The sequence below is a fragment of the Symphodus melops genome, assembly GCF_947650265.1.
Source record: "Symphodus melops genome assembly, chromosome: 6".
Taxonomy (NCBI): Eukaryota; Metazoa; Chordata; class Actinopteri; order Labriformes; family Labridae; genus Symphodus; species Symphodus melops.
Genome location: NC_136696.1, coordinates 25,570,962 through 25,584,657, shown reverse-complemented (window position 1 = coordinate 25,584,657; position 13,696 = coordinate 25,570,962). Strand labels below are relative to the sequence as shown.

General features: G+C 41.2%; 2 protein-coding genes across 2 annotated transcripts in view; one reads left to right on the top strand and one right to left on the bottom strand.

Moving 5' to 3' along the window:
• cep290 (centrosomal protein 290) overlaps nt 1-8,265 on the bottom strand; it is a 37,058-nt gene extending 28,793 nt beyond the window's left edge. Inside the window, exons 1-13 of the mRNA XM_079345405.1 lie at nt 7,518-8,265; nt 6,613-6,690; nt 6,457-6,526; nt 6,305-6,351; nt 5,627-5,767; nt 5,086-5,139; nt 4,286-4,432; nt 3,893-4,075; nt 3,531-3,620; nt 2,391-2,513; nt 1,452-1,575; nt 560-732; nt 49-211 (exon numbers count right to left, since the gene is read on the bottom strand). Of these exons, the coding sequence (XP_079201531.1) occupies nt 49-211; nt 560-732; nt 1,452-1,575; nt 2,391-2,513; nt 3,531-3,620; nt 3,893-4,075; nt 4,286-4,432; nt 5,086-5,139; nt 5,627-5,767; nt 6,305-6,351; nt 6,457-6,526; nt 6,613-6,690; nt 7,518-7,634 (1,510 nt within the window). The 5' untranslated portion in view covers nt 7,635-8,265. The remainder of the gene's footprint in view (nt 1-48; nt 212-559; nt 733-1,451; nt 1,576-2,390; nt 2,514-3,530; nt 3,621-3,892; nt 4,076-4,285; nt 4,433-5,085; nt 5,140-5,626; nt 5,768-6,304; nt 6,352-6,456; nt 6,527-6,612; nt 6,691-7,517) is intronic.
• tmtc3 (transmembrane O-mannosyltransferase targeting cadherins 3) overlaps nt 8,180-13,696 on the top strand; it is a 28,937-nt gene continuing 23,420 nt past the window's right edge. Inside the window, exons 1-3 of the mRNA XM_079345406.1 lie at nt 8,180-8,290; nt 9,611-9,824; nt 10,064-10,282. Of these exons, the coding sequence (XP_079201532.1) occupies nt 9,636-9,824; nt 10,064-10,282 (408 nt within the window). The 5' untranslated portion in view covers nt 8,180-8,290; nt 9,611-9,635. The remainder of the gene's footprint in view (nt 8,291-9,610; nt 9,825-10,063; nt 10,283-13,696) is intronic.

Sequence of the window (13,696 nt, the reverse complement as noted above, 5' to 3'; positions counted from 1 at the left end):
GACTGAAACACTGAATAAGTAAAGATTTTCTTTTAAGTTTTTTCAGACCTAGTTTTTCTCGGAAGTCCTCATTTTCATCCATAAGGTCATTGATTCTCATTTCGAGCTGGTTGATCTCTTTGGTCATGGCCTCTGCTTCACGATCCCTCACCCTAATTTGATTTTTACATTCTTTGATTTCCAAAATGGCCGCCTCCAGGCCATAAGTGCCCTGCGACACAGAAACAAAGCAGACACTGAATATTCATCCACAGACATCTTGTTTCACCTCTTTGAGCTTCAATTAAAAGCTTTGTGGGGAAATCAGGACATGATTGGACACAGCTAAAGACAAACCCTCAGCCTGTGGATGAATGAATGAAGAAGGTTGATAACACTCGTCACGCTGTCATGTCGAAGTGTTCTATAATGGTGATGATGGACAAGAAAACAAACACAAGCCTTTCTTCTTGTCATTTTGGTTTCACATCATTTAGTTTGGACCGAAAAACCCCAAAAAAAAACCCCTGATGAATTTGAAATAAGTACTTAAAGAGACAGAAGGTATTTGAGGACGTACAGACTCATATTGGCTCAGGCGATTTGAAGCCTCAATGAGCGCTTTGTCTTTCTCCTCAGCATGAACTTCTGCGAGCTTTGCCGCTCGCTGGGCATCCTCGGCTCTGGCCTCTGCCGTTTCTAGCCTGGACTTCAGATCTTCCATCTTTCTCTGCTGCACGGTTGGAGGTAGGCCTGGGTGAAGAAAAAACAAAAACGTTCATTTGCGACGACCAAAAAGAATATTTGGATATTAAACGTCACACGGCCCAATGTTTTCTACAGCTCAATGATTGAATAGTTTAATCCTCAACTATTAGAACCCGCATATCAATCAGGTTGATAGTTCCCTAAAGGGAGCAGCACGTGTAAATAAATACATTGTTTGAACAAAATAGTACAATTAGGTTCCATCTCCTAAACTTTAACACTTTCTACCACAAGCCGACCGGCAGAAACACTTATCCTTGCAAGCGCACACTCAACCGGCGCTATTGAAGAGCTACATATCTGTCTTAAATGTAAGTAAATCATTTAAAAACAAACAAGTCAGGAGCTCACAGAAAGAGGAGTGGTTAGTCAATGGAATTTGTGTCGTGAAGCAGAAGTAAAGATAAATCAAATAGTTGTATTGGTAAGGTGGCTCAGAACAAAGAACTGGGAGATGCATTACAAATGAAGATTAATGTGGAAGGGAGGTCTGTGAACTCCCATTTTTCAGTACCATGAAGCCGACCCTACATCACCATGGTAACTTTAACACACAACTTCGACCCCAGAGGCCCTCAAACTCAACAAAGTTCCTTTTATCTACTTTAACTTCTTGACTTTGAAGTGGATGTGCTCGGATGGTTTTGGACCACACAGTTATTGGCCGTGGTTTCGAAGGTGTTCAATCAGAAATCCTAACCCACCTTTCTCTTTCTTAGTGGACGTCTTTAGCTCCTCAATTAGCAGCGTGTGCTTCTCCATTTCCCCCGTGTACTGCTCCACCTGGTCACCCAGCATCTTGATTTGATTATCCCTCTCTTGGACGGCCTTTAACAAACACCAGCAAAGAAAAAAAATGAAAAAAAGGACAAATTTATGATTATGACACACAGGATTATTGACACTTTTATCATTAAAGGCATTTATGAAATAAAAGCATTGAGGGAAAAGGTGGTAAGAGGCACACAATGAAACTTACGGTGCAGAGCTCATATATGACCTTTGCCCAGGACAGCGATAGAGAGGCGAAAAGAAGGACATGTTGACAGGTTGATGAAAACATGAGAGAGACAGAGAGCAAAGAGAGAGAGCGGAAAATAGGAAAACTGACAGGAGAGATGAAAGAACATGAAAAGACAAACCATGTCCAGGTCAGGACTTCCTGCTCCAGTGAACACGATAAACAGAAAGTAATAATTTCCATGTTGTGATTAGGACTGTCAGCGTGCCCGTATGGATATGTAAGGTAGACGGAATAAATCTAGAGCCCACTGTCATGTTTAAAGCCTCTTCGACATGAGTGCCAAAAAAACACATCTGATGATGCTTTACAAGAACCTGTTTTGATCCTCAAGCATCCATACGTCCTACAGCCAGAACACGTAGCCCCACAGACTGGGATCAGGTTGGGAATCAAGTATCAAATATTTATACAGCAACATATGGATGGAATCATTAAAATTGTTCCTTGATGTTAAAGAAATCCCAGTTTGTAGTATCTCCAAGGAAAAACAGTTTGTTCTATTTAAAGCCAATTTCTCCAATCTATGACCACATCTCCTGAGAGATGTACTTTAGCGTGTATGTCGCTGTATAGCGCTTCTCATGCAAACTAATCCACCTGGATGATGTAACGGCACTACCTGCTGCAAGGCGAGGATGTTGCTTTTATCCAAGTCTAACTGTGCCGAACGCAGCTTCTCCCTCAGGTCACGGATCATCTGCTGGTACACCAGTATTTCGTCGTCCTTTCCGGAGAGCACTCTCTGAGGGTGGAGAGGAAAAGATCAGGTCAGGTTAACACGACTACACCAAAATCCCTGATGAGGCAGAAGGAACTGAAAAAAAAAAAAAAAAAAAAGAAGTCTCTTCTGTGCATACTGTTCGGAGCTCTTGACTAATGCTTCGTAAAAGGTACACAAAAAACTCTAGTGTGTCCACAAACTTCACAGACATGATATGGGGAGACGGGTTAACTCAGAAAATCTGTCACGATGACTCTCCAGTCCTAAAAACACCTCATTTGCTCCCCACACAGTACATAACTGCTTTTAAAATTTGAGTATCACTCCATAAATCACAACTGTGATGGACGGTGTGTCTGATGTTGGCTTCATATTAATCATGGACTGTGGAAGTAAATGATTCCTGTATTCCCCTGACACACTGAGTGTACCATGAAATGTGCTCTATCAATTGACTTGCCTACCATTTGACGGCAGGTAGAGACGGGATGATGGGATTTCACTGAAATGTTTTATTTGGAACGTGTAAAAAAAAAAAAAAAAATTCACCTACAATGAAAGAAAAATGACATGATCAAACTTAGCTAACCTGATTATAACTTATGAAAACCCAGCCTTTCTTCATCAGTCTTAATTAATACTTAGCCTCCTTCTTTATACAAACCTACACTTTTATTTTCTCCTGCTGTGTGTGACACTTTTGTAGACGCCCCCGCTGTCTTACATCGAAGAATCGCCTTTTTGATTGGCACTAACTGGTTCAGTGTAACAGAACTTAGCTGGCAAAGCGTCTTTACACTGGAATTATCCTGTGTGTCAGTCCAAGTGCTCCTGTAGTCATAACGTTTATGAGTTCATAAAAAGGTCCTTGAGGGGCGGTATAGTTTATTTTCCTACAGTCAGACAGGACTAATAAAGTCGCAGACTTTGCTCCATAGGTTACACCTCTTCACCTTTGTTGCACATATTTTTTTAAACAAGGTCGCAGTTAAGGAAAGAAAAGCCAAGAGGAGTTAGAGTCGTTAGATTCACACCTACCTTCCACTCCTCCACTTTGGAATTGACCGCGGCCATAATTGGATCATCGTCTTCAGCCATGCTGTGAATCTTATCTGTCAATTCTCTCACCTGCACGTTAAACACACACACACACACACACACACACACAGAGTCAAGTAACTCAGTAATATCGATCAAACAAAGATGTAAAAACACACACACAAGAGACAGCTTAAAGCCTGGAGTCTTTTTTTACAGATGCACCCCATCCTGTCGCTGATAACATGGTAGTTAAGTGATAAACGGTTTCGGCCGACTCATTTTATGGAGAGCACCGTCTCCGAGCCCCACCGCTGACTCTGGATGCAAACAGGAATTCATCGAAGAAGGAGGGTCATTACTTGTAGCTTGGCGTGATCCCTCTCTTTCCTGAGCTGGTCCATGATGGAGTCCGTCTGCTGCACCACAATCTTCATCTTGTTGTACTCGTCCGTCATCTTCTCCATTTCCTTCACAGACTCCTCCAGACTTTTCTGCATCTGCTCGTTCTGTGTTTTCAGGTGCGCGTTTTCATCCTCAGTGCGCTGGTGAGAGCAAAAGCATAAATAAGACAAGGTGACATCATAAAACGTACTAATTGACATCAACATGATCTGGCGGGTCTTTTTGGCAGGTGCAGGGTTTGTCCTTCGCCAAACGCCTTGCTGGTACCGCGTTTCTCAAAGACTGCAGCACTCGTACCACCAGGTGTGCCAGATAACATTCTGTCAGCTCATTCATCCAGAGTTAAATACCTGAATGTCTTCCATGTACTGGTAGAGCTGGCGGTTAGCCAAAATGAGCTTCTTCTGGGTCTCTGCGCTCTCGTCTTTGGACGGAGCGAGCTCCTTCTGCTCCAGCTCGCCGCGATAGAAGTCCACATCCTGCTGGAGCTGCTCGTTCTGTCGCGGTGCGGGGAAGGACACAATGAGTCTCACAGCGGGAACTTGACCCACTGTCCCGTGAGTGTACACTAATCTAGAGACGCTAGATATAATAATGACACATCTGACATCACTACCTCTACTCTTACCTTTTTCTTAAGCTTTTTTATCTTAGACGATGGAGAAGAAAGAGATGAAAAGAGATGATGACATTTCAGAAGCAGACATTAAAAGAAGGAAAAGCAGAAAAAGTAGGGGATAAAGCCAGGTCCAGACTACAGGAGTTTGGGTCCAAACTCCTGACGTAGCCCCTAATGATTGTTAGCACATGTGCCAGACGCCAGCAGTTTTTATTTCTCATCACGAGGCACTAATACAGTGCCATATCAGCCCCCCTTTTTGCCCCCTTCGTCAAACCCAATCATTTTTAAAACATCCCGTGTTGTAAAGATTCCTTATTTTCAAATCGTGTAGGGTGTGCATGTTTCAGATTAGAAGGAAAGAACATCTGGGGAATTTCTCCACATGTGCGTGAAGTGGTCAAATTTTCTAAAGCTGTAAGGATTTTCTGACACCTACAGTCTGAGTCCCACCCTGAGAAATAGATGGAGAACTGAATAAAAAAAATAGATTTTTATGATCTGTAAGATGTAGTGCCAGCTGCCACGTACCTCTCTTTTCAGCTTCTTGACCTCCTCCTCCGCCGCCTCTGCTTGTGCAACCAACTAACAACCAACAAACAGAGAGTAGAAAATGCACAAAACAAAGTCTAAATTTAACACGCGTTCCATGTGCATTTTTCAATAGATTTGATCGAGTGTACTGGACGCCCAAGGATTTAAAGACCTCTTCATTTATTAATATTTTTGCTTTTTCAGGAAGAATACTTCCTGCGAGGAAGTATTCTTCAGTGATTTGGCTGTCCAGCTTTCCTAAAACAGTCCTGTGTGTCACTAATTGTGAATATTTGCCGTTGGAAAATGTAAACAACGGTTGTATCTCTCAGCGTGTTGGTACTTAATGTGGACCGATAACTCTATCCTTTCCATAAGTTCCTCCTGTAGAAACAAAAAATCTTGTCAGCACCTTCGAAGTACTGAGCATGTGTGCTACCTCGTGACCTAATACTCCTAGGCCATCCGAGGACTCAATCCTAATGCTTCGCTCCTATGCTACCGTATGCAGGGGGAATTCAAGTTAACATGCTCATACCTCAGAGTTGGTTGTCTTTTCTTTCCCCATGTCTTTCTTGCATTGGGTCAACTCCTTCTCCCTCTGCTCCAGCTGATTCTCGAGCTGACGGATCTCATTCCTGAGAAAGCGGGTGTCCGGCCCTGAGCCGGTTGGTTGAGCCTTCAGACCGGAAACAAGACACGTAAACACCCAAACAACCCCCACCAGGAAACCTCAGAGTCCTCCATCACCTCCATTTGTTCAAAGAACTATTAATGCACACACTGTCACAAAGGTAGCTACGGTACATACCGACTTACTTTAACAGACGGACATAGCGTGTCAATTCGGATAACGTGCAAGTTTGAAATTGAGATATAATAAAGAAGGTTCGAACTAGAAGTAATAGCTGAACATGCAAGGTATTAACTGTAATCTTCTTAGGTGTTGTCATCCAGTGGTCCATACAACCAATCCGTTTGTAGCTGGGTTTGCCCCCCCCCCCTATGATTGGCTTAAAGATTTAGATGGAAGTTGTTGTTGCTGCTTTTGTTTACGGAAGTAACTCAGGAAAGAGCAAATCACATTCCACATTAATGTTTGTGTTTCCTCGTTCAACAAGGTGCTGACCGCAGTCTCAGGAATAAAGAAGATCCAACTAATGTCACGTAAGTAAGTTTGCAGAAAAGTAAGATCAAATAAGAGGGAAAGCATTACCTTACACTCTTGTTCCAGCCTCGACACCTTGGCGATGAGTTCCTTTTCTACATTACAAAGTCATGATCACCAATTCAATTAACTGTTTCGTTTGTAAGTAAAACTTAGAGATGTGTTCAAGTTTTACTGCTGAGATTTAAATGTGTGCTTACCCTTTTTGATCTGCTTCAAACCCATGTTATGAATGAAGTCATCGGTGCGAGAAAGTTCCTGATCTTTCCTCTAACAGGAAGACAGAGAGAGTATGTCAAACCATGACAACATGAATACTGTGGTGAGAACTGACAAGCAATGAGAAGATTGTGCACCTTCAACAGGGCTTGAAACACTCTGAAGACCTGAATGATGTCCTCTGGAGCTTTATCCTCCACCTCCCATTCTCCAGCCTACATGGACAACAATGTTTCATTGAAACATGGTGAGTTGCAAATGTCTGAGTAACTTCAAGTTTCATGTAAATAGAGAGAATCTCAGAAGACAGCACCTATGTAAAATAATGCCAACAAAAAGGAGAGGCTCTGTCAGCGCATAACTGTTAAACAGCTAATGGAATGATAATCTTGGATCAGCGTAAATATACCTCCTTTATTTCTCTCTTTAAATGAGACGTTTTCAAAGTGCTTTTGAGTCTATGAAGTGTAAACAAAAGGGTGAGATCAGAATGTAATGCACAGTATGTCAAGTCTGAAGGGACTTGGGTTGGGAACTGCAGGGTTGCCAGTTCAAGTCCTGATGTGGATCAAGTCTGAAAATTGGTCTATAACTGGAGAGGTGACAGTTCACTTTCTGAGCGCTGCCAAGGTCCCCTTGAGCCAGGCACCCCCAGCTCAGGACTGCTCTCACTCCATTATTGCGTGTCCATATGATCCTGTTTGTGCACGTGTGTGTGCGTGCGTGCGTGTGTACTTTAGCCTGTGTGTAGTTGCATGAATTTCACTGAATTTCCCCTTGCGGGATTAATATAGTATGTCTCATCTTAATGACAAACAAAGATCCAGAAAAATAGATGCAATTAAACTGAATCAAAAGAAAGAAGCAACAATTGTCTGATCCTGAAAGTCAGTTAAAATAACAAAGCAATTTAATTAAATAATAAAGGGGAAGCAGGAATCGAGATAACAATGCAAGGAATCGAGCAGTCATCTTAAACCAGTGAGGCTTGAGATTCATTTTAGGTGCCAAGTGAACACAGACGTGAAGTGTGAACATTTACCGAAATGAACATGTTGAAGATGACTCCCGGTGTTTCTTCATCATTGAGGTCCTCCAACTTCCCTGGGTCGAGTCCCCTCACTTTGTCCCACTGAAGAGCAGCTGGCATGTTGGCCATAGAGACTTCTCAGAGGTTGCTTACACACTTTCGCTAAGTTAGCTGTCTTATTATTTCTGCGTGTCTAACCATTTCATGTGCTGTTTAACATACACAAATCAATACACCTGATTTAGCTTACTCTGTGATTTACACCTTAAACAATTGAACGAAAATACTAGCTGTCATTTACTTATCTTTGTTGGAGTTAGTGTCATATGACATATACGGAATAAATGTTTAATTTAAGTCAAAATGAGTAAATACACATCTTAATTTTGCCATGTTATGATGATGCTTCGGCTGCTAGGTTACCAATGACAACTGACAGCGCCGGTGAGCTAACGAAGCTAGCCGAGACAAAACCAAACTAGTATAACAAAAAAAGCTAAAATGGACCCGAAAAGAGGAGCTTTACCAGGCTGCTGACACTTGACAGATAAACACGCGTGTCTCTCAAGAATTTGTATTGGCTATAAAACACTAAAAAGTTTGTCAAAACATCATCTCCGTTTGAGTCAGCTAGCGTTTAAGTTGCGCGCTAACCTCTGCACCGGAAGTGATAGTGAAGATGCGTTCACGCTAGCTTCCATAAACGAATGCTGCACACTGTTATAGTTTGTAAACACAATACTTCTACTACTTCAGCTGCCACCATCCGTCCTCTGATAGACACGGTACGTAAGATATTTAAGGAAAGTGTTACAAGACACTTGTGCCCACCTCATGTAGTTTTAAAAAGACTTGATTCAGCCTCGATAGCGTTAGCTGCTAAGCTAGCCTTATCATTAGCTAACAGCAGCCGGTAAGAAATTCCTTGTTCTTGTTGTTCTTTTTTTTTTTTTTACTATCTCAAACAAGAGCGTTCTTAATTTGCTATATCGCAACCTAATAATGACTGGAAGAATGTGACATTTACTGAGCATGTTTGCTTCTCAGCTCCATCCTGATGTGCTTTCTTTGTATCGACGGCTGTCACAGTCACATCTCATCCCAGATATGAGTCCAGTTGTTCCCAAAGTTTAAACAAAAATCACGACTTAAAACAACAAATAACATTCACATGAACATTGATATATATTGTGGGGATGTAGCGATTCAGTAAACTCAACATAAGATACCATTCATAATAGTGGGAGTACTGTGTTATTATATTCTAGCTTATTGTGTTTCATTTGTACAGGACTTTTTAATACAGTTAACAAAGAAGACACATTAAAGGCAAGCAGAATATAAAAACAGACGAATATAATCAAATATTAAAAAAAATGAACCTTTATTATGTAAAAGCTTGCCTTCAGTAGAGAAATAAATGAGGGACTGACTGCTGTTTGCTGTCTGCTCTGTAGTTTGTAACTAACATGGAAAATGATTTGCATTTGCTTGTTTTTTTTAAATCCTTTTTTATTTTATTGTTGATTTTTGTTCTCTCTTTCATTTTAATTGTTTCATCCTTTCAAAAGCCGCCTGTGGACGTGCTAAAATGCTCAAAATCAATGCATCTATAATCTGTCCAATGTAATTGTTATGTCTACACCAAAGAAACTTGAAATTAATTAAATCTGCTCTGGCATGGCTGGGGGGCCTCGTCCTCCTTTAGTTTATCAGCCTGAGCACTGGAAAGGCCAGAGGATCTCCCACTGCGTCCAAAAAGCTCAGAAATATAGTAAGGGACCCGCCCATATTTTGCCTTTTAACAGAATCTTAAAATCAATTCTGCAATCAACTTGCAGCCAGCCAGTGAAGAGATTCTAGATTTGCTCACATTTGTTTGTTGTATAGTTAAAATCTTTTGGCTTTTACGGTTTGGCTTGTTTGAAGTTGGTCCATATAGGAATGAAAGGAAGCCACAAATAACAGTGCCAAACAGTGAATGGTTGCTTTAATATCTAATTCAAATCTAATACGTATTAGTACTGTATGACCAGACCAGCATCTGTTTATACATCTTGTTGCTGCTGTTTCGATGGTTGTCAAAGTGTTTCTTTCCTGTCCAGTGATCAATGACGGCTTTGGTCAGCCATGGCTGTCGTGTCATGGAAGGAGATTTTACTTTTGACTGGACTGGTGGTGGGATGTTACTGGAACAGTCTGTCATGTGGCTTCGTGTTTGATGATGTCTCGGCCATTCTCGACAACAAGGATCTACGGCCCTCAACTCCTCTTCGCAATCTGTTCCTCAATGACTTCTGGGGAACACCCATGGCTGAGGTACATCATGTTTCCTTAAAGAAACGTCTCATGATCAAATCTTTTGTACCATCTTATATTGTGACATGTCTTCAGGTATGTCTTAGGTCATAAAACGTGTTATAGTTTCCTAATGGTCATTTTAATAATTCAATTGGAACCACTGAACCTTGACTTTCAGGTGACTCTTTAACTTTGTGACACCATGTAACACCATGCCTTTGAACACTGTACTTTAAATTCTGTATGTCCAACTGCAGGAGCGGAGCCATAAATCTTACCGACCCTTGACAGTGCTCACCTTCAGACTGAACTACCTCTTCAGTGAGCTGAGTGCAGCTTCTTACCATCTGCTCAACGTCGTTTTGCATGCAGTTGTATGTGTGCTTTTCCTGCGAGTGTGCCGACTGTTCCTGGACAGGACCTCTGGCTTGTTGGCAGCGTTGCTGTTTGCTGTCCATCCCATCCACACGGAAGCTGTGAGTGAAACGTTCGTTTATTGTGTCTAATGGCAGAGAAAGATATTCCTATGTGCTTAGTTTTCTTCTTAAAACTCCACGGAGCTCGAGACAGCCGTTTCCACAAATTCAATCCTGAACATTTACAGAGCATTTCAGGACGACTGTCGCTGAAATGCTTATTTTGTGGTTTCGAGATAGATTGACCTGGCTGCATGAGAGACACGGTGCATTTATTAGGATTTAGGAGATTAGCTTTGAAATTTCTCACAAAGTTTTCTTTCAAATTCAGACCCATACTTCCTGTTTTTATACATCACGCACTTCAGCTTCAAATGGATTTGCCTGAGGTTGGGACAGAAATTAAATTGTGATATTTATTTGATGGACTTTTTGGTTTTCTAAGAAGAACACTGTAAATGTTTTTGTTTGTCAGACAAGTTGAAGTTCCTAATTAATGGGACATTTGTTAGTTCTTTTTTTTTAATAGAAAACCCAGATACAGTATTAGTCTCGAGGAAAATAGAGGCCTCTTTCTCTTTGATGGTAATTGGTAGGGTGATGCTCCACCACACTGTCATTCTCAAAACAGATGTCTTTTTGAGAAGAGTTCAGTGTCACAGAAATATCCTTTCTTTCGCGTGCTTGTTAAGACCCTTCGAAAATTGGTTAAACATTGAAAAAGTTAAGAATTGTGAACACAATTATGAACACAAGGTAAGTCATCCCAGGGTTTCCCAATCTCTGCAGTGTTACATCATGCGGTGAGGATGGGACCAATCACAAATAGGGTTGGAAATTTTCGGGACTTTTCAAAGTTGGAAACTTTCCATAGGAATTAACTGGAATTTATAGGGAACTTAAATAAAATTGGGGAAAATGTATTTTAGCATAATCTTGACTAAGACTGTTATTGCTCCATCACATGCACAGAGCACACTGCTTACTGCAGGCCGACTGAGGCCACGCCCCCTACCTGCACACTGCACTCCTCCATCACATGCACAGATGATTCTATAACCCTGGACCACACAGCCTGTGGATATATACATAAAGGGTAGTACGTTTTGACGATATTATGGAGTGATCTATTTTAGAAATGTGACGTTAATCTGTTGAAATGTTTTTTTTAATTGTATTACGTTCTATAGATTTCTGTTTAGGACAAAAGAAAATGTTTATACTTATGCTTGGATATGTTACAGTTTGATTTAATTTCCCTCAATTTCCAGTTAATTCCCATGGAAAGTTTCCGATTTGGAATATTTCCAAAGTTCCCAAGCTTAACGTCCCATGAAATATTTCTGGAAATGTACCTAAAATTGACCAGAAACTCTCCTCCCCTTTGCAACCCTAAACACAAACATGGACAAGTCTGATGTCAAAGATGATTAACTAGTTCAAACAATAATAGGAGACAAATAGAACAAAGAAAAAAGTTTCAGTGTGTAAGTAAATGCTTATGATATCACTGCTTCAACTTCATTAGAGCATGAACAGATCTGACTGTGATTACATCTGTTTAGTCGATTTAAATCAATGTCTTATGACGTGTAACAATTTGAGCCTCAGTTGTTCAGCTGCTAGCCCGACAAACATCCTGTGATGCCAATCTAAAACAGACTGTTCAAAGTATTATTAAAGCTGATTTTCATACCGTACAGGTTCTACAATTACAATGCCTCAATCATTCTCTGTTGTAGGATTAAAACAGTAAAATGCACAAAGAGCAGTTTTTGGTTCTGCTCTTGCGACCATGGCGACTAAATTTGAACATTTCCTAACAGGAGTTAAATATTGTATTGGACATATTGAGCAGCAGTTGATTATATTTGCTCGTAGCGATCTTCCTTCTGCAGAACGTCCAATCACAGGACTTGTTTGTGTGGTTATGAGGCGTATGACCTCCGGCTATGTAAGGCTTCTCTTTAGATACCGGGCTTGGTGAACCTTTAGTGTGTGCTACAGTGTAGATTTGAGGTGCTCCGATCGAAGGGGAAAAAAAACACTTTTTAGGTCCACCTTTTTCATGTAAAGAAAATAGAAAAAAAAAAAAAAAGGCTGCAGTGTGAATGTAAGCAGTTTATTTATGTACATGCCCTCACTGAACAGTAAGGGAGGGGTTAAGGAAATCACTCACCTGCTGTTTACAATACTGCAATAACATCACTGCCTCAACATTGTTCTGACATGCCCACCAGCTCTGTGTGCTGGGTGGGGTCACATATATTGCGTCTGTTTTGCTGAACAGGTGGCTGTATTTATGCCCTGATCTGTCTCCATGCGTGGTCGGCACAGACGCTCTCCAAGCCGGGAGTGAAGTGCAAGTGATGAACTGCCTCGAAATGTCCGTCTCATTGTGGACTTTGTTTACTTGCATTCTTTTGAATCTTAGATGGGATTAAGGCCACCATCACTTAAACCCTTGCTGTTAAGACACTTAAACCCCTTCTGTTTCTAGTCCTCATGAGCAAGGAATGACAGTCCTCTTCTTCTGGATGTTTGACCTTTTTTCCGGCCTTAAAACCTCTTAGGTAGGGGTTAATGTTCTGAAAGTTCACATCAGAGCGAGCACAGAAAGTTGTGTCGTCAAAGACAAAATCAATCCGGACAGGATTGGTTCAGGTTCTGTACAGTTTACTGCTACTGACTGAAGAAATCAATAATGTTCTGCTCACTGTTCATTTGGAAACGACCTGACAGATCTTAGATAGCCCTTTTAAAGAAACAAGGCTCTGCTTTGAAAATTGTCAGGATGAAAACAGTGTTGGAACTGTGTCCACAGGAAGTGAGCGTACTCAGCTGTTATATATCACATTAAGTAAATAAACATTTCCATTGAAGGTGAAGTAAGTCAACAGGCGAGCATGATGACCTTGCTTCCTCCTAACTGTCAAAGTCTGTTTTCTTTTTCTCTTTGAAAAACAAGTCTTAAAGCAGTGTATCAGTCCACACTGTGCTCCCTGTGTCTCCTCTCCCTTTCATCTATCCCTTGGCTGAGTTAACTCTTCAGTTTTGCTCGTATGTGGTTCACAGAGGGAAGCTTTACCTGTAGGATTGCACCGCAGAAGTTTAAGATGGCGAACGGCGTGGAAGAGCTCGATCCTCACAGACCTCACGGATCCTCCTTTTCATCCACGCTACATGCTCACAGGTCACATGAAACAAGTGTCTCCCCGCCCTCCAACCTGCGGTCCTTCAGGGAAATTCGAGGAAAGATTTGGCCTCAACCGAATAATTTTGGGGAAATTTTCAGGAGTCCTGCGAATGTGTTAAAAACAAAAAAACGCCACGGGTGTGTAGTTAAAATCAGCTGTCTTCATCGAAGCCGGCCCATAAAACACGATTGTATTTCGAGATCGTATCTAAATATTTATTCTGTTGTTACAGCCACTCATCATGAACGTTATCGGTACCACAATGTTTACTGAACTG